At 45.0% G+C, this 26,169-nt stretch overlaps 3 protein-coding genes across 4 annotated transcripts in view; 2 read left to right on the top strand and 1 right to left on the bottom strand.

Annotated features, from left to right (window-relative positions):
- The window catches only part of LOC135224685 (signal recognition particle 19 kDa protein-like), a 39,733-nt gene extending 39,338 nt beyond the window's left edge, over positions 1 to 395 (top strand). Inside the window, exon 4 of the mRNA XM_064263981.1 lies at positions 106 to 395. Coding sequence (XP_064120051.1) covers positions 106 to 235 — 130 coding nt within the window. The 3' untranslated portion in view covers positions 236 to 395. The remainder of the gene's footprint in view (positions 1 to 105) is intronic.
- On the bottom strand, positions 237 to 15,619 carry LOC135224541 (STAGA complex 65 subunit gamma-like). 2 transcript variants are annotated; one of them, XM_064263659.1, is made up of 8 exons: positions 15,475 to 15,619; positions 12,986 to 13,188; positions 11,292 to 11,391; positions 10,997 to 11,112; positions 10,520 to 10,754; positions 10,077 to 10,252; positions 1,649 to 1,819; positions 237 to 1,214 (listed from the first exon to the last, which is right to left on the bottom strand). In XM_064263659.1, exons 2-8 carry the CDS (start codon positions 13,156 to 13,158, stop codon positions 1,130 to 1,132), a joined length of 1,056 nt encoding a protein of 351 aa, XP_064119729.1. In that variant the 5' UTR covers positions 13,159 to 13,188; positions 15,475 to 15,619; the 3' UTR covers positions 237 to 1,129. The 2 variants fall into 2 exon arrangements, with proteins under 2 accessions (XP_064119729.1, XP_064119814.1); XM_064263744.1 differs by lacking the exon at positions 15,475 to 15,619 and adding an exon at positions 15,211 to 15,379.
- Positions 15,620 to 17,724: 2,105 nt separating this feature from the next.
- LOC135224744 (large ribosomal subunit protein uL5B-like) overlaps positions 17,725 to 26,169 on the top strand; it is a 42,905-nt gene continuing 34,460 nt past the window's right edge. Inside the window, exon 1 of the mRNA XM_064264100.1 lies at positions 17,725 to 17,858. The gene's annotated coding sequence lies outside the window, so the exon portion shown is untranslated. The remainder of the gene's footprint in view (positions 17,859 to 26,169) is intronic.

The following is a 26,169-nucleotide window of genomic DNA, read 5'->3' on the forward strand; positions in this document are numbered from 1 at the left end:
ACTTTCCCAAGTATTTCCATTACATTAGAATCAGATTTCATACTAATTTGCACAACTGAATAGATGACAGCATTTTTTCATACAAAACGTTGTCTGTATTTTCAGAACTCGGGAGGACCTCATGGTATACACAGCAGAAAAAATACCCCAACTGAAAAGTAGAACTAATCCTAAACATGGTCAAGATGTCCAACAACAACAAGGAAAACAAGGTAAAGGAAAGAAAAAGAAGTAACTTTGAGTAAGAAATATTTATTTCAAACCTTTTCTCTTGCATTATTTGTGTGTTGGTTAAATAAACCCGAAAGATTTTTAACATCATCAGATACATTTATAACTTATAAAAAATATTGTTTTATGAAACAAATAGGTCCAGAAAATAAAGGCCTGAAATACTCTGTGTTTTATTAGCAGGATTTTCCTTCGAAACAATCACCTTTTTTTCATTTATTACGTTAAAAAACTTTAATCATCTGAAGATTTAAATTTCAGCAAAAACTTCAACTTGGTTATAAGTATTTTTCTTTTAAAGAAGTCTTTGGTACTTTTGTAAAATAAAATAGTGCTCTTAAAAGAAAAATAAATGCCATTTCACAAACAGTTTACCATTTCCTTTGAGAAAAGAAGTACAGTCGACCCACGGGATTTGCAGGGGATGCATACCACAACCCCCCCACACCCCCCATAGCTAAAATCTACAAATACTTGACACCCCTCTAATAATGCTTGTAACTGCCTATTTTGATAGTTCCAAAACAAAAATAATTAAAAATACTTATACATACCTAAGTATTTTAATAGTTTGTAAAAAAATGCATTTAAGTCATGAAAATACAGTAATTAGTGAATGTTTCTCAATGAAAAACTCCACAAATAGGTGAATTTTCTGCAAATAGTGTGAATATAGTACATTCCACAGAAAAATCTGTGAATCCGGAACCATGAATAAGCATGGGTCCACTGTACTCATTATTTTTCAGATGAAGGTATGGAACATAGTTTTGACCTGAAATATTCTTTTTATCTTCTGCAGTAATGAACATTTAAGGTAACAATAGAAAGTGGAATTTTCAGCTTTTTATCACAAGGTACAACATTTAAATACAAACCAATCCTTATGAAAAGGTGTCTATCGAGGAGTGAGAGGATAAGGCTGATACTGGTGTGTAGTAACAGGTGAATTTTGCACCACATCCTCACCATCAGCTCCAACCCTGTTAGAAGTTGTTTGGCAAAATAACCAATGATTAGATGAAATATGTTTGGAATCTTTCATTAGATAATTATTAACTTTTACATAGTGTCATTGATGAAACTATGATTAACTTTTAAATAGTAACATTAATGAAACTATAAATAACTTAAATAAATATACTTTACACATGCCACTTTCAAATACAGTACTCTTAAAATTATAGTGTTGGTACACTAAAATGCTTTACCCACCATTTGCAGTTTATTCACAATTTTCTGTGAGCTTAGCAGTTACCATTAAAATACACATTATTAACAAATTTAAAATCAGTCATATGTATGTTAAAGATTGTCTTTTGAAATGTTATTCTATTATTCATACTGCAGAACAAACTAACATCATACTGTACTGTATAAAGAAGTTATTTTGAGTACAAAGAGTATACACACTTACTGACTAAGCACTGAGAATGGATGTAATGAGAGCTCTGGATCAAGACTAGAAGTACTTTTAATGGATGGGACAGAAGCATCATCCAATCCGGGTTGCGAAACTCCTGACAAACCAAGGTGCTGACTTGCTGACTCTTCAAGCCACCAGTCACTTGTGCTCTCGCGTCTTGAACTGAAATTGAGGTAGGTAAATATGCGCCTGATATTGTTTAAATTACCATAACACTGTTTTCCAAAGACCTTTCACCGCCATCCCGGAACATTAGATACCATCTGACAAAAGGTTATAAGTGGTTGTAGCTACCTATACAGGAGGGTAGGGCCTCTACTCAGTTACCAGGTAGCTTCACTCCATTCTTCTGCTTGGCCAGTCTATGGAATCCATTGGTGGACATTGGGATATATGTACTATAGTAATGGCATTAAAATGACAATTTGTCTAAAATTGCATTTTTCCTAACTATACAAACCTGAGGTCCTTTTACAATAGGAAGGTACTAGCGGCAGCTGGATAGGTCGTAAGCTTTCGAACAAGGGGTTCGGTAGTTAACTGCTTGTCCGACAGGCGCGCGCGCGCGACTGGGAGGTAAACAAATCACTTTTGCTTTTGGCCCAAGCAAAAACTGCAGAGTGAGGGGTGGCATGAGGTGGGGCTATGTGTAAAAGGACCTCAGGTTTGTATAGTTAGGAAAAATGCAATTTTAGACAAATTGTCATTTGTTCCGACACGGCATACAAACCTTCGGTCCTTTTACAATAGGAAGACTCACTTCTTGGTGGGTGGAATCTGAGTCTTTTGTGAACAGACTGGTGTTCGCCCAACCTTGGAAGCCTCCCTGGTCGTAAGAGCGAGGGAGGGATCAAGCCTCTGTCCGATTGATCGGGGTGTGCACCGCAGGATCAATGGTCAGACCTCTGGACCGAGTACTAAGAGAGAGGCATGCGTATCTCTTCGTACCAGCAATGTAAGAACTTGTTCCTGTACAGGAGCAAATATAAAGTCATGGGTTTGACTCTTGTAGGCATCCACTTCCCCCCCTTCCCCCCCTTTGTAGAAGGAAGTGGTGGATATTCTGCTCCTATCCTAGTGAAAGGGATAGGATGGGGCTCTGTCATATAGCTCACCTGCATCTCGTCCTCATCCAGCGTAGTGACGACCGTGGCCCTCTGCCCACAGGTAGAGGAGGAGGAAAAGATGGGAAGAGAGAGCCAGTCACTCACTCACTCACACATCCATCCACACAGTCACACCAGGACTCGATGCTGTTCAGCCTGCGAGGGTCTGGGTTAGCTACACAACTGTTGAGCAGCCACCACGGGTCCCCAAGGAAAAAAAACAAAGGGGGGGGTATCCAAGGACCTGTGGGCAATATCCCGAAGGCTTTAGAAGGAAGTACGTAAAGGTAGTCTGGTTTAGAACCAGGACCCCTGCCTTCAGGACCTGCGCCACGGAGAAGTTCTTACGAAACGCCAACGAGGGGCCAATACTTCTGACTTCGTGAGCTCTCGGACGGGACGTACGGATGTCGTCACTACCATCAGCCTCATACGCCCTCCTGATGACCTCACGCAGCCAGAATGAAAGAGTGTTCTTGGATACTTCTTTCTTGGTGACCCCGGTGCTAACGAAGAGGCGTCGACACTCAGGCCTGAGGTTCGAGTTCTCTTCAGATAGCGCCGTAGCGCCCTCACAGGACAAAGCAGCATCTCATCCGCATCATTATCGGTGAAGTCCATTAGGGAGGGAAATCGTGAATGACTCGAAACCTGGTCGTCAGGGATCGACGGTTTCTGAGTCTTCGCAACGAAGTTCGGGACGAAATCGAGCGTCACAGATCCCCATCCCCTGGAGTGTCGTACATCATAGGAAAGACCATGAAGTTCCCCTAACTCTCTTCGCCGATGCCAGGGCCAGCAAGAAGAGGGTCTTGAGAGTCAGATCCCTGTCTGACGACTCTCGGAGTGGCTCGAACGGCGTTCGAGTCAGACTCCTAAGGACGAGAGTCACATCCCCACGCAGGGGGGGCCTGAGTTCCCTGGGTGGGCAAGACCTTTCGAAGCTCCTCATGAGCAAGGAGATCTCGAACGAGTTCGAGATGTCCAATCCCCTCAGTTTCAGGACGAGCGCCAAGGCGGCTCTGTATCCTTTGACTGTGGGGACTGAGAGGAGCTTCTCTCGGCGAAGAAAAACGAGGAAATCCGCTACCTGCTGAAGAGTGGCTCTGAGAGGAGATAGACCCCGTCTACGACACCAACCACAGAAGACGGCCCACTTCCCCTGGTACACAGCTGCAGAGGACTGACGGACGTTTCCAGCCATCTCTGTTGCTGCGCTACGAGAAAAGCCTCTCGTTCGCAAGAGATGGTGGATAACAGCCAGCCGTGAAGACGTAGAGACTGGACTGCTCGGTGGTACCGCTCGAGTGTGGCTGGGCGAGAAGGTTGTGCCAAGGGGGAATCTCTCTCGGTTCTCCTGCGAGAAGAGCCAGCAGGTCCGGATACCAAATGGCCTGTGGCCATTTGGGAGCCACCAGGATCATCCTGAGATTCGGGGTGACCAGTGCTCGACTGATCACCTTGCGAATCAGGCTGAACGGGGAAAGGCATAGGCGAAGAGGTTGTCTCACGGGTGTTGAAGAGCGTCCTCTGCAGCTGCCCATGGGTCCGGCACGGCCGAGAAGAACACCTGGAGCTTCCTGTTGTGCCGGGTGGCGAACAGATCCACGACTGGTCGCCCCCCACAGGTCGAAGAGCCTTTCCGCCACGTCCTGGTGTAGAGACCATTCGGTCCCTATCACCTGATCCCGATGGCTGAGCGTGTCTGCTACTACATTCCTCTTCCCTGGAATGTAGCGTGCCGACAGCTCTATTGAGTGTGCCTCGGCCCACTCGTGCACCTGCCGAGTCAACTGGTACAACGGGAGATACACTAGTCCCCCCTGTTTGTTGACGTAAGCCACCACCGTGGTGTTGTCGCACATCAACACCACTGAGTGTCCCACCAAGCGGTCCTGGAACTCTTGGAGAGCGAGGAACGCTGCCTTGAGTTCCAGTACGTTGATGTGAAGGTGCTTGTCGTTCTCGTCCCACACTCCTGAAGTCAGCAACTCCTCCAGGTGTGCGCCCCATCCCTCGGGTCGATGCGTCTGAGAACAGCTGCATGTCCGGGGGGGGAGTGCGCAGGGGCACTCCTCTTAAGAGGTTCCTGTCGTCCAGCCACCAGGCTAGGTCCTGCCTCACCTCCTGTGTCAGTGACACTGGAAAGCTTGGGGGATCCGTCGCCTGTGACCAAACTCTCCTTTAGTCTCCACTGAAGAGACCGCAGGTGAAGACGCCCGTGAGGGACTAACTTCTCGAGTGACGACAGGTGTCCGATCACGACTTGCCATCGCTGAGCTGCCTGTTCCTGCCGAGACAGGAACTGGTTGGCTGCCTCCCTGAATCTGCTGATCCGCGAGTCTGCGGGGAAGACTCGCCCTGCTACCGTGTCGATCAGCATACCCAGGTACTTCATCCTCTGCTTGGGCTCGAGATCGGACTTTTCGAAGTTCACAACGATCCCCAGATCGCGACAGAACTCGAGCAGGGTTCGATCCCTGTCCCGTAGCAACTGCGAGCGGGAGCTCGCCAGGACTAACCAATCGTCGAGATACCTCATCAGACGTATCCCGTGCGAATGGGCCCAAGCAGACACCAGAGTGAACACTCGCGTGAACACCTGTGGGGCGGTTGAGAGACCGAAGCAAAGTGCCCTGAACTGGTACACCGTCCCGTCGAGGATGAAGCAGAGGTACTTTCTGGAGGACTGATGAATGGGTATTTGGAAATACGCATCCTTCAAGTCCACTGAAAGCATGAAATCGTTCTCCCTGATGAGTCGAGCACTGAGCGTGCCGTCTCGATCGTGAACCGGGTCTGGCGAACAAACCGGTTCAGGGGAGAGAGATCTATCACCGGGCGCCACGCTCCCGTAGACTTTTCCACCAGAAGAGTCGACTGTAAAAGCCCGGTGACTGATCCGTGACGATTTCTACAGCTCTCTTGCTCAGCATGGTCTTGATCTCCTGTCTCAGTGCTACGTCCTTCGATGACCCTGGAACGTACGACTGCTGTTGGACCGGGTTGGAGGTGAGGGGTGGCCGAGATTCGAAGGGTAATAGATATCCCTCCCGAAGGACATCTACAATCCAGGTCTCGGCGCCGTAGCGCTGCCAAGTTGCCCAATGGCTGGCCAGGCACCCCCCCACTTCCGGCAGCAGGTGAGGGGGAACGCCGTCCCTAGCGTTTCCCCCCTTTCTTCGACTTCTTCCCAGAGCCTCCACGGGAGGAGGAGGGCTGGGAGGAGGGCTGGTTACGGCCCCCCTTGCCAGAAGTCGAAGAAGACAGAGTCATTCCCCGGGGCTTCGACGCAGCTACCGTCTTAGCCACCGAGGAAAGCGCTAGCCGAGCTCTTAGACTTGGCCGCAGTCCGAGGCTGCCCAGAAGCCTTCGAGACCGCCTGGTGAACCAGCCGGTCACTGTCGTCAGGTGCGCCGTCTGTCCACCGCAGCGTCCACCATCTCTCCTGGGAAGAGAGACGTGGAACTCCGTAAAGGTCCGTTGCGAAGTCCCAACGCCGCTTCACGCCCAGCCGCCCTGGAAACCCGAGTAAGGACAGCGTCCCTTCGTCGGAGAACCAGGTTGGCCCACAGGTTCACCGTCTGGTGGGCAAGGAAGGAGATGGCTCTTCCCCCAGACTGGCAAAGTCTCCTGAAGGCCGAGTCATCTTCGGGAGAAATTCCCCCGGAGTTGGCTGCGAACCTTAGATACTGTGAGGGACCACAGATCTAGCCAGGAGACGGCCTGGAAAGCTGCCATGGCGGTAGATTCCAGGCCGAGTGCCTCGTTGCTGCGAGAACCACAGGTTCTCGGACAGGAGCTGCTGCAGAGACACACCCTGAGTTAGCCTGGCTAACTCCGGGTTCACCTGTTTGGGCGGCATCGGGTCTTCAGATGGCACGTAAAACCGCCGCTGTCCCGCAGCAGAGGAGGTGGAAGCAGCTTGCTCGACCTGCCAGACTTGAGCGAACCGTCTTGTCCGGAGACAAGCGATTCAACCTGGTCCAGCACTGAGTCCGCAAGCTCAGAACGCGGCAAACCCACCGTCGGTCTGGGTTCCCTCTTCGGGGCCCCAGAAACGACTCGAGCCGGGACGTGGGCTCGGATGGTGGGTGGGAGCGGCGATCCTTCCCCGAGGTCGTTGTGCTGACGAATCAGCGCAATAACCTCGGCAAAGTTCCTCTGGATCTCAGGAGTGACTGCGTCCTGCGGAGTCGGACCGTCCAGTCCCTCAAACAGGAGCACCTCCCGAGACCCTCCTCCCTCAAGGAGAGGAGCAGCGACAGACCCCTCTCGGTCTCCTCCAACCACCTGTGCGTACGACCTGGCTGGTCCGAGAACCGAGCCTGGTACGTACGACGACGTGGTGGGATCCTGAAGGGCGCACCCCCTCACGATCACTCCTCAATACCTCGCCCCTCCCGGTGTAACCGAGGAGGTTGAAGGTATGGGAGAGGAAGACCTGACGCTCCCTCCTTCGCTCGCTGGCAGAACCAGCGGGCTTGGAAGACTGCAGGCGATCGCCAACCCGCGGTGGCGATCAAGCTGCAGACCTAGTCGAGCCGTCTCGCTGTGGAGAACGGCTGAACCGAGAACAGCGGCCCCGTCTCGTGTGTCAGAGGAGCTGGTGCTGGTCGCCGTACCCGATCGCTCTCTGTGAGAGTGACGGTCAGGCGACCGGCGAGCTCCACTGTCACGGTGAGATCGGTGCGTATCCTACGTGCGTCAGTTCGCTGGTGCCAGCCGTGGCTGGGTTTCCGGCGAACGGGGGACCTCTTCCCAGCCTCAGCCCGTGGCCGGTCATGGACCGTCACGTCCACGGGTAGCCAGCTGCTCGCCGCGAGAGCTGGTCTGGTGAGAGTCGCGTGAGCGGCTGTCACCAGTCTTCCGCTCCGTGCCGTGAACCTGACGCTGAGCGGACTCAGAGGTCTGGTTCCTGGCTGCACGGTCGCTGGTAGGCGACCGTACACTCGGTACCTCTCGAACGAACGAGCGTCCGAGACGGACCCTGCTGCTGTGGCCGAACACTGACAGCAGGTGAGGAAGTGCCGGTGTTAGCCGGCACTCCTCTGGTCCCCGTAGTCTTCTTCCTTGCGGAAGAAGAGACGGGTCCTGCCCCCGAAGGAGCAGAGTGACCAGCGGAAGAACCCCCCGTCTCACCAGAGCGAGACGGGCCCTTAGAAGTTCCCGAAGGAGACTTCTTAGGGGGGGGGAGGCGACCTTCTTCTCTTCGCGGGGGAGCCTTAGAAGAGAAGGGAAGAGGCGGCAGACGACGACGACGACGAAGAAGACGATGAAGACGACGACGACACCTTCCTCCTCTTCTTCTTCTTCTTCGTCAACCTTCTCAGGACCGACGTCAGATCTGTCATCCAGGACGGAGCCGGGGCTGCTGTTGCCGAAGCAACAGGGCCCGGACGCACCTGTCCGAACAGATCAGCATCGGGAGCAGCGGCGCCAGGAACAGGAACAACATCAGCAGGTGCAGGCATCACAGGAACGGCAGACGAGACAGCAGGAGCAGGTACAGGAACGGCAGCAGTGGTCACGGCAGGTACGGCAGACTGTGTAGGCGGTCCAGATGGGCGGACCAGCGGCACAGACATCCTAGGTACCGGTGGGAGGTCCAGGGGCGAGCTCTTCGGGCACACGAAGTCCGGTCGCGGCAGCACGGCAAACCCAGGTGGCGGCATCACACTCCCCCGAGTTACGGCGACTGGCCCCTGCACCGATGTAGTGGGTGTCACAGAGACCGCGTGCTGGGTGTACACCAGGTGAGGAGGTGAAGCATAGCCGGGTGTTGTAAGGGTCATGGTGGTGGTCGTGACCGTTGCATGGGTGACCGCCACGGCGCCAGCGAGATGGTAGAGCAGCCCCTGGACACTCGGCACGCCCTGCAACCCCAACGATGCCCACACCTGTCCGAGGTCATCCTTCGCGGCAACCGCACCTGAGGAGGCAAAAGTCGGGTGATTAGGGGGATCCTCTACCCGCTCGCGCGAAGACGAACGGATAGAGGACCCAGAGTACAACTGGACGTCAGGGTATCTAAGGCGGACCCTCCTCCACACTCGAGCAAGTCTGGAGAAGAGAAGGACCCTAGACACCCCCCCCGAAGGGGAAGGCGCGAGACATGGAAGTTGAGCGGGCGGCAGGAAAGAAGACGAAGTGTCCGTCACCAAAGGAGTCGCGGGAGCTTTCCGACGACTCCTTTGCAGGCCTTCGCTTCTTCCTGCCCTCATACAAAGTCCACTGCGCCTCCGACCAATCATTACAAACATCACAAGGCTCGGCTCGGGTGCATTCGCGCCCCCGACACCGAGCACACAAAATATGAGGGTCTATCTCCGGGAAAGAGCGGAACTTCCCGCATTTACGCCCTTCGGTACCCGGGCATAGTCTCCGTGGGGTAGCGAGGCGAGGAGATTCCATCATAACAATTAGGTGAATTAATATGAAAAGAGAGACTGATTGTACTTACAATTACTCTTTCATACACAACACAACCAATACTTAAGAAAGCAAACGACGAGAAGCGGGCAGAGAGCGTCGAACACACACGTCCACTCGCTGTGAGGCCGAAAGCAAAAGTGATTTGTTTACCTCCCAGTCGCGCGCGCGCGCCTGTCGGACAAGCAGTTAACTACCGAACCCCTTGTTCGAAAGCTTACGACCTATCCAGCTGCCGCTAGTACCTTCCTATTGTAAAAGGACCGAAGGTTTGTATGCCGTGTCGGAACAATGTGACATACCAAGAGCCAAATCACAGAAGTTAAGGTAAGTTTTAAGGCAAATGGAATCCTTTACATAGTTCTCTATATCCTCTTCTTTCCAGGGTGCTGTTTATTACTAATACCTCCCCGTTTGCTATAAAAGAAACACCAGCAAAATCTTTTTCAAAACTTGTAGAAATTACTGAAGTTTCTAAAGATAACGGGCAATTCTACAATTGCTACAGGTTGATGATGAAAGGAACTAAAGTTGGTAATTACCATATAGCTACTAATGTCCAATCAAGTGACTGCTATTGTACATTACTAAATGATTTATAGCAAAGACAGTGGTAGGTCTAGTAGTTTGGATTGACAAACTAATGATAGTACATTTGACAGCAATATTCATATTGCAAGCCAGCTAGTTACTTCCATCAATTACCATTTAATAACTCACTGATGTAACAACTAACATCATAAAAACTGAACCCACTTGTATAATTGTAAAGCATTATGCCTCCATTACTTTGGTGAACTCTTACTCTCACATCATAATATTATTAAGCAATTTAAAGCCACAATTGACTAGGTTTGAATGAGAAATAGAAAAATATTTACCCAGGTGTTGACACACTTGTTTCTCTAGTTATAAGCAAATTTTGGTACTGATTGTAGAGCTGTGCACTCTCCAGTCTCACCCTCGCATGGTATTGAAGGACACGCTCACGATACATTTTGTGTAGCTCAGTCATGCTGCCTAATCCTACATCATGTAAGGTCTGTTCTACAACATCCTGAGGAAAGATTAAAATTAAAGACATTACATTGTTTACCGAATTATCATATATGGTTAACTACAATACCCTTGCATTGAAAAAGTAGCTGCTACTTTCTTAGATTTCAAAATACAATGCCTACCTTCAATATGAACTACACATACTGTAATCATACAAAAAGTTACACTGTATTTCCTAGTTATTTTAGAATACAACTGAATATAATCCTTGTTTAACTCAAATTTACCAAACTTATCAATCCAATATGAACAAAAAATGACTTACATGAAATGGACATCTGTCTGTAAGAAGTAAGTTGTCTGTGTTTGCTCGTAAGGCAGATGTCAGTTTTAAACAAAATTCATGAGTAATGTCCGTGAGTAACCGAAGCACACTTTCAGTGGTATCTGTAAAACCAGTGTGAGCACATACTGTTGCCACTGCTTTCCTCAGAATTAGACGAGCAGTTGTCCCTTCCACCTCTGGTAACTGTGGCTGATTTTTTCCGCTTGTAAATGGACTGTACAAAAACATGTAACTTACAATTAGTAACTACAATTATGTATATGTATCTTAAAAATTTCTGTATAGACAAAAATAATTATAAAATAACCTAAACCTTCATACATGGATAAAGTTAATATTATAATGGAAAAATTACATAAAAATGAAAAGTACATCATCAAAATTCCCATCATGAAACATCAAATTTTTAAAAGATACAAGATATGTTTTCATTAACACAAATAAAGGTTTTCATACGTGCGTTCAGGTGGTATGAAGTTCAGAAAGTTAGGCTTCATTGTTTTGTGTTCAAATACTGGACCTTCTGGAGGAGGGGGGCATGAAGGCAAACTGCCACCATCCATGCCAGAACTCTGAAACAACACAAGCAGAATTTCTTCTAAAAAGAAACATCTCACCCTGATCAGTTTTCAATTTGCACAAGATTGCTCCTGAAAGAATATTTTTATCCAGTATGTGAGTATGCTACTTAATTTTATTTGATGAGTCATTCAGTATTTTCCACATTAAGTAACAATAAAAATGTTTTTACCTGTGCTCTAATTATTAACTGCCCAACTTGTCTCTGATACTGAAGAAGTCGGATTGTTTGCAGCACAAGGGGGTCACTTTGGCAGAACTTAGCTGGTAATCTACCAAAATTGACAAATGCAAAATACTGTGTTATGGAATCAACTTTCTGTACAAAATATCCTATCACACTATGGTGCAAATACTTTAATGCAATCCTATGAACTGTACCATTCATAGGTAAACAAACTACGAGTCACAACTCATTAAATCATGCAATGACAATAACAAAAACTTAAAAATTAATATCAACACTCCTACAACTTAACTTTTATTTTAAAAAAATTCTTAAGGGCTAGCAAAAGGATGAAAGCTCCTGGTTGTTTATTCACTCGCTTCCAGTACACAGCCTCACTGGAGCTTCCTTGCCTCATGCTCTTTACCCATGTAAAAGAGATTTTTTCATGTTATAACTTTACTACTCTATGGAAGAATCATACTCCTTTTCTGCATATGGCTCCGGAATTTTCGAAATATAAGAACCTTTAATACAACTCCAATATAGTGCAGTAAAGTCAATTTTCTGTGGTAATTCAATCTCAATGCCTCATAATAATTGAAAAACAGTGGTCATCATGAAACCTACAAAAAAAACAAAAAAATCTACACATTAATATATATTATTATTCCTTTGTATACAACAGACACATTTAACACATAAATTTTTACAATTGATAACCACAAATGAATGCAACTGAGATACTGTAAGAAAAAAAATCAAGACAATATGATTGACTCACATGAGAGACATCAGTGCCTTTTATAGTGTCAAACAACATATAAGTAACTCGCATGGGAGACACCAGTGCCTTCTATAGTGTCAAACAACACACTAAACTAAGAACCTCCAACAGGACTGTTATTGTGATCAGTATCAACATAATTTAGAATTAAGTTGATCAATGATAGTATTTCAAGGCTTTCTTCAAACTGATATCCTAAACTTAACTTCCATGTGTTCACTTTTTATAGCTGGTAGCAAGTTGAATAATAATGAGCATGTTACCTACTTTTAAACAATATTAAGATGTTTGATAAATTTGTTTTAATCTTCATGCATACATATTCTTCATACAAATTCATGTAAAAAAAAATCATAACCCTTACCCATCAATTCAAGATTATACATGAGCCCAGCATCATTTGTATTGCAATATTTGGATATGAATCATAGTACAGTTTGCCAAAGATTTGGTCCACTTGAAAATATAGCTTTTAATAATATTTGAAGTCATGATACGACTGGGAGAGAAAAGATGTAATAAGGTAATTTACAGATGATACTTGTAATGATGAGGTAAGGCAGAAAGGGAGATGATGAAACCTGGATGTATCCTTTGAACCATCCCAGAGAGAATAGCACATGATAAGTGTAAGCTGGCCTACTCTGAGCACCATTAGAGTTGTAAGACCCAGATCCACTAGATGAGAACTGACAAAGGGCCAGAGGTAAGTGGAAATTTACGGAAGTGAAAGCACAAGAAAGATATGAGTGTTAGAATTTTACAGAGGCCCTTTGCATTGTGTCAAGTTGGAGGCAGCACTGATAATGATTATAACATTTTGACTTATAAAATGCGGCATATGTAATAAAATCTTTGGAATTACACAATGAAGATGTACATATGTAAGTCACAACATTCCATGAAGACTTACATTTGAAAAGAAGGTGTCTCTTCTGGTGATGGCTGGTGAAGCATTGGGGTCGTTGGATGAGGTGGAAGTGGAGTAAGTAAATCCTCCATATCGGAGGGACTAAGGCTCCAGTCATCATTTCCACTACTTTGGGAATCTTGAAATTCACCCCAGTGGCTTCCCGCACAACTCATCTCAAACAAACTTTTAAGCTGTATAAAGCACTGTAAAATACAACAATGTGTTAGAAGGATATAAAATCCTATGGGCTAGAAGGATATAAAATCTTATGTGCAATGTCCAGAACTATAATTCTGAATTATTACAGCTTTAAAACAATACCTAGTATGTAAACCCTGACCTTTTAGCTTTACTACACAACTAGCCTAAGCCCTAAGTCACAGCATTATCTAACTTAATTGTATTTATCAATAAAATATTCTTAAAATTATACTAAGTGCTAGACTTAGTTTTATGTGCTTTGCTGTCATTTCTTGTTAGGCTGTGCTGGATTCTGAGTAAGTAGTATGACTGGATGAATTTGCAATGCCTCAACTTTGAAAGTTAGTAAACAACCACGGACGATCCAATGTCATCCCGCTGGCCAGGCCTTATTCACTCGATATTTAATTGGTGAAACAAGAATACAATTACAACTTTAAGCATACCAATCAAAAGATTGAAGTTTCGTCAACATAATGTGATATATGAAAGCCTCATACGAACTAAGATAAGCATGTGAGCTCTTCGTAAAATATGTTTTCAAGGCAGTTTTGAAATCCAATAAGGCGGCTATAGTCAGGCTGACCGGTCTAACCACAGACAATCCATCATCTTTCCCAGCCTTCCCAGCACTCATTTTGAACAATGCTAGCGTATATTTGTAACGTTTATTCATCTTACTCAAGATTGCGGTTGTAATCAGCATAATAAAACAACATTTTATTGCCTATATTAGTGAAAGTATGACACTTTTTATTCCCGAGGTCATGGTTTGAACTGAATCCATTTTTACCTTGTAATCGGTGGTTTTATCCTTACTGCCATCACAACTGAAACTCCACAGTGCTTATTTGATTGTAATTATACACATTTTGGTCTTAATTCACATTTACTTCAAAATGTTTTTTTAATTCATGTCTATTATCCCTTTTTTGCAACCAAATTAACCCCGAAAAATTACAAATATTTCGGATGTATACTTACAAGCAGACGATGCGAGGAAAAATGACTCACGTTGCCAATCTAGTGGAGCGTCACAATGTGCCGATGCATTTATTAACTGTTTCCATGAATTCCAGTTGTTATAGATAGTAATGCAGTAATGATAAAATTGCTGTAATATGTATATAGGCTATACTACAAGTAGATACGCTAATTTTACTTATTTCCCCGGTTTTGTGTAAGTCTTATACCCAGTTTGGAGGGAAAACATATACCAATTGACAACACTGATAAACAATTGAAGAGTGCAAAACGCCGCAGAGAATGCTGTAGTCCCCTTGAATAAGTACGAATAAGTGCTGGTTAGAGGTCAGGGTTACAATTATTGAGATGAAAGTGCCCCAGCGTCTATGGGTACAATTGGTGTACGGATTTAGGACAGGAAATGGAAAGTTTGTTGACACAAGCGACTCCGCAAACATCGAGATGGCGCCAATCTTCAGAATATTTGGAGTTGTAAGTAAAAACTTCGAAAGCGTTTTGGGGTTGTGGGCACTGTGTTTGCCACCCTTTTCATTACCCTCTGTTTAAATCTTAAAATATGGCCTTAATTTCTAACTTTGGAGAAAATACTTACTTCGAAAGGAGAGTAAAGGTCTTGAGCTCCTTCTCTCACCACCAACAACTCGTGACTGATGACCATCTCCTGTGTCAGGACGTGTAAAAGTACTTTTTCGGAGGGTGGCCGAACCGCAGTAGTCGGTGAGTTGGCCAGTCCACGCGGCTGTTTACCTTATTGTCGATTGTCCCAAAACCAGAAAAACAAAACACAATACTTCCAAAACCCTAACACTGGAGAAAATGATGCATGCCTTCACCTCTTCAAAGATCAAATACATTCTAGTGACCAAAAGGCCTATAGGTACCTAGGTACTACTAGGCTAGGTAATGTCTGAACTGCCAATTGACCATCATTCAGTCATTTCTGATTCTTAAATTGGTATGAGCTTAAGTATCATAGTAGGTAGGTAGTAGGCTAGTATAGGTAATAGGCTACATGAAAAATTGTTTCTCGTACTTACCTATTCAGAAATCAAAGTAGGTAGCCTAGCCTATACCTAAGGCTAACCGAATACTACCTAGGTAATCTAAACCAGAGGAACGCTTAAAATTCATCAAGAATTTTTGGGTACCCTAGTTTACAGATCCACAGACAGATCCTACACTTCCAAAACCATCACCCAAAATAACAAAATGCATAGAATAAAAGTTGTCCAGAATTCCAAAATATATCCGAAAAGTCACTTATCCGACTAGCTAAACCCAAAATATGTGTAAAACATTACCGTAATCGAGGTTGCTTCAATAACCTTAACTAAACAAAACTTTGCAATAGTAGTATTGATATGATGTATTCCATATAACGGCCCCCGAGCTCATTCTCGGTTGCCTGTCATCACATTTAGTTTCGTTTTGGTACTCTTTGTTTATAGATTTATTTTTTAGCATTTCTTGCCTGTTTTTATTTTCCTCTTTGAAAAATCAGAAAAAGTTAAATATTAGTTATAAATCTGCCTTTATGTTTTAATTACAACAGCTGGTGATGAAAATAAATCTGAGCTTAATAAAGCAGGAGCTTCTAAATTTTCATTCACATTGCAAAAGCTTAGTTTTAATTGCCATTGTCCTTTTGCATTTCCTAGAGGAGTCAGGGATGATTTCTTTAATTGCTCTTTAGCGCTTCTATCCCCAAGTATTTATGATTTCCTAGTTGTTTTACGTTAACCTGCTAAATCTTGTTTTTGACATAATTGCATGGTTTGATTCATCCGTTGTCTCATTAAGATTTTCTTTGGTTTTTATACTGAGCCATGGTCATTTTATAAAGTAAGCATATTTCTGTTGCTGTTGCGAGTATTCCTCAGAATAGGCACAGAGTGTACCTTGGATATATCAGCATTTGGCTAATGCACAGGCCATGGACAATGTCGCCTTAGGTCGGGCCGAGATTGAAAGGACTAACTTGGTGAAGAACACCTTAATCCTGGTTAGGAGAGATTCCTTGTTCTTCACTCTGTTAAGGTCAAATACTTACTGATGACTTTTCTTTATCTTGACCTCGACCGAAAGCCGACTGACGACCTCATGTTTGACAATGCCCTTTGGGGTGTATGTGAGGTGGGGGGGGGGGGGGGGTGGGGGGGGGGGGGGGGCGTGATTGTTGGGGCGGTGCTGATATTGTATTCTATTAATACTCGCATATTGCTGATCTGATGAGCAGCAGATTTTCTAATGTCCTTTAAATAGTTTTATCTTTTGATGTACAAACGGTGTACGATACTCATCACAATTGTCTTTGCTGTTCAGTTTATATTAGTTCTTACCAAGGATGTGAAACTGAGCACAGCTTTAATACCAACTTTAATTAACTCTTACTATCAAAAATAAACTCTACTTCATCATTATAGACATATGATTTTGGACTTACCTAGTTGACAAGTAAAGAAATAGAAAAGAATGCCATTGTGTTTTTTATCCAACTAAGTCGTAATCTACTGTTGATTCTGAAATTGCATTATTGCATGTAAAGGTTGCCGTACATTCGAAAGTAATATGATTATAAATAAATTTATTATAAAAAATAAATGAATACAGGAACTGAGAGGGCAAACCGACTCCTTCCAAAAGCATCCTGACAATAAACTGTGATTGTAACTTTAGTTATGACAACGTGATGAATATAATATATATATATATATATATATATATATATATATATATATATATATATATATATATATATATCTATAATATATATATGAGCTTCATATAGAAAGGAATAAAATACAGAGAAATGAACCCAAACCATAAAAATATAGAAATCGATATGGCGAGAGTTAAATCTCGCCGGAGTAGGACATATAAAAAAAATTAAAGGAGAACAGCGACGGCTAACACCGCTATTTGCCTTTTAAAATGAACAAATTTGTAAGTAAAATACGACGATAAATACGACAATGAGCCACTTTTATGCTGTTCTTACGCCACCAGCATTTCTTTTCTTCACTGCTCATGAATTTTTCAGCCACCAGGGAGTAGGACTCCGTTTTATAGAGTAGTGTTTCTTAAATGTGCAGTCATTCGCGGCCCCCCTCCACTCACCACACACACAAAGAGCAAGGCATTCCCAGCGTAAATGGTATATTCTATCATTATCAGATTTACTGGTGACTGAAAGAGAACGTCATTATAATCGGTTGCACAAAAATTGTTGTCTTTATATTACAATTATTACATGTTGCGTAGTGCCAACTTTGCGAACCGCCTTGACGCAAGTGTCATCACTATACTGACCCAGTTAGAAAATAATTTTTTTCAATGAAAATTCATAACATTACCAGTAAATTGAATATTTTTTACATATAGGAAAAGTTACCTCTCGGTATTTTTTTTTTCTAATTTCAAGATGCACGTAAAATTTCATTAATTCAATACTTAAGCAAAATGCTTAGCCTTGGAAAATAATTGCCAAACTTCCATGTGAATCAATAAAATCATAGTTGCATCCTAATGCAGAAGAGGAAATAAAGTATGAAAATTAGATTCAGTCAAACAGAATCAATACTAGTTTGGGAGTCTTAGCTCCTTTTGACAGGTTTCAAATATGCTTGTATTAATTCTCTCCAACCAACCTCGACTTCTCTTCGCTGTGCGTCTTCGCGTCACATAGGTGAGAGGAATATTTTCTCGTATTTTTATATTGATTTGGTGGATTTCATGTAGCTACAATTTTCGAGAAGGGTTGTGGCATATCGGAAAGTCTGGTTAGGATGTATTTGCTGTTATTTTTAGTGAAATATGACTGTAAACTCAATTAAAGGTGTCTTTCTTACGTAAACACGTGTTCGAACTTGTAGTGCAAGGCACGTCGATGGCGACTGGGATACATAAAACTTTATTCATTCATCTTTCATTGCCCTTAATTTATATGTCGGTTGTTTGTTAGTCCTAACTTATTCCCTGATCAGCAACTTAATATATATTTATATAAAATATAACTATAATACCTATAGCCTAGAGTTAACGTGGAAATTAAGGTAGCCTAGTGTCCAATTGCCCGCCTACCACGATCGAAATAATCACTGCCGATTCTTATAGAAGATTAAAAATACTTTTAAGCATACCGTACCGAAACGTCTTTCATAACGTTTTGGTACATTGGTGACTATAGAAGCTAGGGTAAACAACCGCAGACGATCCATCGTCATCGCGTGGCTCTGCCTTTATTCACTCGATATTTTATTGGTGAAACAAGAATGCAATTACATCTTTAAGCTTACCATTCAAAAGATTGAAGCTTCGTCAACATATTGTGATATGAAAGCCCCATACGAACTAAAATTAGCATGTGAGCTCTTCGTAAAATGTTTTCAAGGCAGTTTTAAATCCAATATGGCGGCAGTCGCGTGACTGGCCGTTGTAACCACGGACAATCCAGCCTTACCAGCACTCATTTGAACAATGTTAGCTTACATATGTAAAGTTTATTGATATTACTCAAGATTGCAGTTGTAATCAGCACAGTAAAACAACGGTAGATCTAGGGTACTTATCCGCGGCGGCCTAGACTATAGGAGTTGCGGTTTTTTTATGCAGCTTTACCTAATGAACAAGAATTCAAGGAATATTTATTCGGACGACTGTAATTAACCCCCCAGTGGCCAGTACTGAACACGGCAAAATACATTGGACGGGCCCCCAATCCCTAGTGGATGACGTATCCGAGGTTACGTTCCTTGCAGTCCGTGCGGACTGCTTCTGTAGAAATACCAAAACAATTTTATTGCTATAGGGTAAAACATCAAAGCAGGCCACGCAGGCCAGCTACCATCAGTGCAAGCCACCCTCCGAAAAAGTACATTATAACGCGTCCTGACACCCGAGATGGGCATCAGTCGCGACTTGTTGTTGGTGAGAAACGGAGCTAAAGACCTCTACTCTCCTTTCGAAGTAAGTATTTTCCCCAAAGTTAGAAATTAAGGCCAAATTTTAAGATTTAAACAGATTTTAAACAGGGTACTGAAAATGGCGCCCACGGCAGTGGAAATCTCACCAAAACGCTTTAGAAATTTTTACTTACAACTAAAAAATGTGTTTCGAAGATTGACGCCATCCGATGTTACGGAGTAGCTTGTGTCAATAAACTAACCATTTCCGTGATAAATCCGCACACCACTTGTACCCACAGACGCTGGAGCACTTTTATCACAACAATCGAACACGATTTCTCATCAACAACAAGCCAGGCGTAAACAGCTGTTGGGGTAGAAGATGACGAGAAGCGTTCTCTTGGCTAATTTTTAAATAAGTAGTAAAACATCAATATTTTACATATTTATGATGATTAATTTGAAAATATTCGTTATTGAAAAGTAACTCGCCTCTGACTCAAATTTAAGTAATTATTTTTCTGAATTAGAACGTTCTTTCAAGTTCTGTATTATGACGTCACGGCATCTTGACTTTCGTACCTATTGTAAATAAATTGCTATACTCAACTGTCATTGCAGAACAGTTTTACCAGTTATTCGTGCAGATTGTTATCAGCTATACATGTAATTGTTATAATCGTAATGCGCATATATATCTTATTATTTACTTTTTGGATATATGAAGATGTTTTACTGCTGGATTATCGCCGTAGTGTGACGCAATCGTTTTCGGTCCATGGGCCTCTGTCTGTTTTCGCACCATAAGAAATTATGGGGCCGAATTTGCAATGACCAGGAAAGTCGTTAAAAGAGGAAAGTTAGCATTGAGGGGCATATGTTTTGACTGAGAAAATACAAATTTATTCAATAGCTAGCTTGTAAAAATACTTGGTTATAAAAACTTGATTGACAACTAAGCAGCATGTCTACTATGGGTTTCAGAGACAGTGCAAGCACGTTTTTGGGCAATACCTATTTCTGTAACGAACACTCGTAACGAACGAGATTTTGCTATAGTGCATTACACCCAGTGCCGTAATTTATAAGGGTATCGTGAATCACTAATCGTAAAGAATAACGACACTTGTCCTTGTACCAAGAGACAAAAACTCCATTATGCAGAAATGGATACGAACGACGTATAAAGCTCCACCTACCCTCTCCCCCCCCACCCCCCCCCACCCCCCCCCCTCCACCGCCATCCCTTTTCTTCTTCGTTCCTCCGCCTTCCTTTCTCTCTCTCTCTGTTGCCATTCGGTATGTGTTGACCCTCCAAACTGGGTATAAGACTACACACAAAACGTTGAAATTGGTGAAATTAGGCTATGTATTGGAAGTATATATACATAAATATTAAAGCAATTTTATCATTATTGCATTACTATGACAACTAGAATTCATTGGAAAACAGTTTATTAATAATGGAACGGCGTATGTGTAAAGCCTCCACTAATGTGGCAACGATGATTTTGCCATTCTTAGCATGCAAACATTAAAGCATGCAAACATTAAAGTTACATTTATTTCTGGCATACGATTATTTAAGAAATTCAAATATAACTAATAAAGACTGAAATCAATGAAAAAGTGCTAGCAAAAACAAAAAGCAAAAAAAAAAAAAACGTTAGTCGTTCCTCTATGCACTTTTCCGTATTCGTTCCTCTATGGTTTTCGGCAGCCAGATGTACGAAAAACGTTAGAAACATTTGATTTTGATCTACGTTAGAAATATCTGTAATTTTTCGGGGTAATTTGGTTGCTAAAAGGGATAATATACATGAATTAAATCAAAATTTTTAAATAACAATGTAAATTTAAACTAAATAACGAGTAAAGTAAACAGTTTTAGGGAATAAAACTTTGCAGTTTCGTCGTCTGTCGTCGTCTGTCGTCGTCTGCTGTTTGTAATTGTGTTTTATGGCGCGCGCGCTTAGAAACCAGGAACAGCAACGGGTTTAAAGTGCAATGTGGAGTGAACTGAGACCAAAAAAATGTGTATAATAACATCAAATAAGCACTGTGGAGTTTCAGTTGTGATGGCAGTAAGGATAAAAACCGCCGATTACAAGGTAAGAATGAATTCAGTTCCAACCATAACCCCGGGAATAACAAGTTTCATACTTTCACAATATAGGCAACAAAATGTTGTTTTATTGTGCTGATTACAACTGCAATCTTGAGTAAGATCAATAAACGTTACATACATACGCTAACATTGTTCAAATGAGTGCTGGGAAGGCTGGGAAAGATGGTGTCCGTCACTGATGAGAACCGTCCATGAAAAAACGTAGCCGCCATATTGGATTTCAAAAACTGCCTTGAAAACATATTTTCTTTTACGAAGAGCTCACATGCTTATTTAGTTCGTATGGGGCTTTCATATATCAACAATATGTTGACGAAACTTCAGTCTTCAAATGGTATGCTTAGAGTTGCAATTGTATTCATGTTTCACCAATTAAATATCGAGTGAATAAGACCGTCCACCGTGATGAGGGTTGGCCTGAACTGATGTTTCCCCCTATTTGTGAAAGTGTAAAACATTTCACTCCTGGGGTCATGGTTTGAACTGAAATTTATTTTTACTTTGGGGTTGTTTACACATTACCGGGCCAGTTGCTCCCTACTTTGTTTGTTGTTGTTTTGGTATCGCGACACCCAAATCCATCCGCCACGGTAAGTAGCCTTACTGTAACTCCTGTGGTTAGTGCGCGTAGCGCAACATTACCTCTTGCCAGAACATGCCGTGCCTGCCAAGAATCTTTAAATATGCGGATAAGGCGCGAAGCGCCGTTCCGCCACGGCCTTACTGACAGCACACACAAATCGATTGTCGCGGATATGTAGTAGCTCCCTACTTTGCTTGTTGTTGTTTGGTATCGCCGCAATATTGGTTTTGGTGTTCTTCCGGTAAGGGGGTACCTATTGTTTTGGCAAAATGGTGTTACGCGGCCTGGGCAACTAAACTGTAAACTAGGGTAGATCACGGCAGGCCAACCAGGCCACCTACATTCAACGCTTGCCACCCTCCAAAAAAGTACTTGTTCCGACTAAGTACAAACCGTCGGTTGTCTAACAAAAGGATATCCGCGGGAACGCGCCGCCGCTACCGCATACAAAGAGTTCAAACTTGAATCGCTGTACCTGGGTCTGGGGTAACTGCGCGAGCTGAGCCCGGGCCAGCTTGGGTAGGTCATTTTGATACCATTCTTTTCGCGGTAGCCGTCGTGTCAACACCTACTCCTTCCGCCTTGACCCGACTTGAGATAAGCAACGCATGACCGCCGACTGTAGTCTTTCTTTTATCGTGATATATCTTTGACATCCTGTGCTTGAGTGCTTCCCCAGTGCCCTTTTCCTATCCTTTTATTTATCCTTTAGTATTACCTAGCATCCTAACTTCCCTGTAAGTATGGAAGGCGGATCTATGGTGGGTTTTTGTTTCGGGGAGGATTTGTGTGTGTGTCCGATGGCATGCGTTGCGGTACATCTTTGCCTTCGCCAACCTCGGATCCTCATCTGGTGGTGTATTGCTTGTAGGGGTTTTGAATGTTCCCCTGATGCATCGTGTTCAACCTGTGCGCAGTGGAATAATGATCAGTGGAGGCTCTATTATGAGGCGCATGAGATGTTTTCAGTGACGCTAATGTTGATGCCGATAAGCCTAGGCCTAGGCCGACTACTGTGGGGCCTAAAAGACGTGTGTGAGGGGGGATAGTGCCCAATTGGAGAACACTAGGCCTAGTAATCCTTCCTCCTTATTAACGGGGGACCTAGTTAGTGAGCCTAGTGTCCTTCCCAAGAAAACTTAGGCTAAAGAAACCTTCGTCGTCGGGGGCTAGGCAAGCAGGTAAGAGGAAAGAAGCTACCCTAGGGGCTGGGATCCATGTTCCTGCCTCGAAGCGTAACAAGAAGGGGTCTGCAACCGAGAGCTAGTTCCCGCCTAGCCTAAAGGCCGAACTATCTAGGTATGACCATAGCAGTACCGAGACACAGCCGGGTGCCAAGGTAACCCCCTGTTCCTCTCGGGCACAATCAGTCCAGCCCCAGGAGGGATCCGGTGACGGACCTGATGCCTCACCCTCCCATCCTGAGGACAGTGCTAAGGAGCCCGGACGGGACCCACCCAACTCGCAGGAGCCGGAGGCCCCCTCCCCTCCAGAAGTTGCGGCAACCCGACGCAAGAAGCCAGCCAGCCACAACGCTCGGAGGAGGAGCATCAATGGCGACCTTCGATGCCGCAAGGCTAGGTCGCGCTGAGAGACCAGTGCCAGCGTGATGCCCGAAAAAGCTAAGCCTAGGCATGAGCCTAGTACCTCCGCACCACCTCCATCAGTTAGCCTAGGTACAGTGGGGGCCCAGGTCCTCACTCCGCACTGGACATTGCGAACCTGGTCAAACAGGCGGTGGAGGACTACTTAAGCTCCAAAAAGGAGGTTCCCAGCAAGTGGAGAAGAACACCAGTCTAGAGGAGTCTGCCCGTAGGATGGAAGAAGCCAGGAAGAAGTTCCTTTTGGAAAAGAAGTCAGAGGAACTGTTTCCAGATTTGGGTGACAGTTCTGACTCTGATTCCGAGCCCGATTCATGCTCCGAGGGGGAGCCCGATTCGGACGGCAGTCAGACTAGCTCACCTGCGGAGCCCGAGCCCTTATCATTCAACCAGATTCTGTCGTTGATTAGAAGCGCCAATGGCCTAACAGAAACTGAGGAACTGAACCAGGAGTTTCAGTCAGAGGTGCATAAGGTGCTCACCACCTGAAGAATTCACAGCCCCCCTCGGTCAGCCTCCCCTGGAGCAACCAGGTTAGGCTAGCCATGGCTAGAGCGTCCCGAGAAGCCACGACTTCACCAACTAGGGTATCTGAGAAACAGAGGTGGCTTCCTATCCCTGCTCAGGGGGCCAGCAGGTATTATAGGCCAACAGGTGACAAACTAAGGGAGTCTGCATATTCCAGGGACCTTGCAGATCTCTTAGATGTCAGTCTGGACGCCCTTCAGAAAAAGCACCTCTTGCTCTCTCCCTCAGAAACCGAAGGACTCATTCGCGCTCTAGCTCTGGCCCTCGCTACGAATTCGTGGATGGAACGTCTACTGGCAGCACTTCCGCAGTTCTTACCCGAGCTCAGCCTCAGCAGCAGCAGAACTTGTCTTCGTTCATGCAGTGTGGGATCAAGACACTCTCGCACCAAGCAGACAACTTAGCGGTCCTGGGGTGGGCTAATATGGAGGTGAAAAGGAGAGAGAATGCCTTCAAGGAGGCCAAATCGCCAGTGGTGAGAGACCTCCTCCCGGACTTACGGAAAAACCCGCTGTTCCAGAAAGAACTTATTCCTGCGGAAGAAGTTCGCAAGGCAGCGGAGAAGGAGCGATCTCTCCAATCTAGGGCTCTCTCCAATTCCGCAACCCCGGGCCATAGACCACGGCCAGCACCACAGATTAGCCAACAGGTAAGAGAAGCGCAGAGACCGGCTTTTCCCGTGCGTAGGCGAGAGGAGAAGAAACCTTACTCTGTGTCGAAGGACAAGTTCCATAGGGAGAAGACTCGTCCTTTCCATCAAAGGAGCGGAAGCAGAAGGGCAACAGAAGAGAGGGAGGTCCCCGCAAGAAATTCTAGGCCAGATCCTGCCCGTCAGCGGAAGGTAGGGGGTTGCTTGGCTGCCATTGGCAAGTGTGGCAGCAAGAAGGAGCGGAAGATTGGACCCTGCAGGTTATCAAGTCAGGCTACCGTCTTCCCTTCCAGTCTACACCCACTCTATCCCCTACCCCCATCCAAGTCCCCTTCCTATCGACCGGACTCGGACCGCGGACGGGCCCTGGAGGAGGAAATATCAAGCTACTTCAGAAAGGGGCGTTGGAAGAGGTTCAGGATCCAGGTCCAGGGTTCTACTCCAGACTCTTCCTGGTAGAAAAGGCCAACAGGGGGTTGGAGGCCGGTCATAGACCTTTCACCCCTCAACAAGTTCCTTTCCTCTCGACAAAGTTTCGGATGGAAACGGCAGACTCCGTTCGAGCTTGTGTCAGGGAGGGAGACTTCATGGCCTCAATAGACCTTCAAGATGCCTACTTCCAAGTCCCTGTTCACCCCTCCTCCAGAAAATTCCTCAGGATTGTCAGCAAGGGAAAGACACTGCAGTTCACCTGCCTGGTGCTTCGGCCTCGCCCACAGCCCCACAGGTGTTCACCAGGGTCTTCAAGATAGTGTCAGTTTGGGCACACGCAAGAGGCATCCGTCTCCTCCGCTACCTGGACGATTGGCTCATCTTAGCCGAGACGGCCCTGCGCAGTGTCGGAGCACCTTCAGCTAGTTTTGTCATTCGTTCAGGAACTGGGAGTGGTGGTGAATGCCGACAAGTCGGATTTCACTCCCAGACAAAGGATGGTGTACCTCGGAATGACACTAGATTCATCCCTCATGAAGGCCTTCCCCTCGGAGAACAGGGTCTCCGGCCTAGTATCTCAAGTGCGGAGAGCTTTTGGGGCCCAGCCCTCCCACGGCAAAACTCTGCCAGTCCATCTTAGGACACATGGCCTCAATAGAGAGACTAGTGCCTCACAGCAGAAGGCGTATGAGGCCGCTTCAGTGGCTGTTCAAGAAACAATGGTCTCCTCAGAAGGGGACCCCAACAGCAAAATTCTTCTCCCAAGAATGTAAGGAAGTCCCTGGAGTGGTGGATGGTGCCTTCCCACCTCCAAGGGGGCATCTCTCTCAGTCCGAGAACCCCAGAGATTCTTCTCTTCACGGATGCATCAAAAGAAGGGTTGGGGGCGCACCTGACGGAGGAAGAAGTGAGCGGCCTGTGGTCGAAGAAGAGAAAGCAGCTCACATCAATGTCTTGGAATTGAAGGCAGTCTTCCTCTCCCTTCAGCACTTCCTGTCTCAACTCCAAGGGAAAACGGTGGGCCTAATGTCAGACAACTCCAACGGTGGTGGCATATCTAAACAAACAGGGGGGCACAGTCTCACTGGATCTCTGTCGCCTGGCAGTACAATCCAGGAGTTAGCAGAGGAAATGGACATCACCCTCAAGGCAAGATATATTCCAGCAAGAA

This window comes from Macrobrachium nipponense, chromosome 11, assembly GCF_015104395.2.
Source record: "Macrobrachium nipponense isolate FS-2020 chromosome 11, ASM1510439v2, whole genome shotgun sequence".
Lineage (NCBI taxonomy): Eukaryota > Metazoa > Arthropoda > Malacostraca > Decapoda > Palaemonidae > Macrobrachium > Macrobrachium nipponense.

Coding starts and splice junctions, on each gene's coding strand:
- LOC135224541 (XM_064263659.1), bottom strand. CDS start 13,158: ATGAGTTGTGCGGGAAGCCACTGGGGTGAATTTCAAGATTCCCAAAGT. Junction 10,253..10,519: donor CAGACAGATGTCCATTTCAT/GTAAGTCATTTT, acceptor ATCTTTCCTCAG/GATGTTGTAGAACAGACCTT. Junction 1,215..1,648: donor CCATTCTCAGTGCTTAGTCA/GTAAGTGTGTAT, acceptor AACTTCTAACAG/GGTTGGAGCTGATGGTGAGG.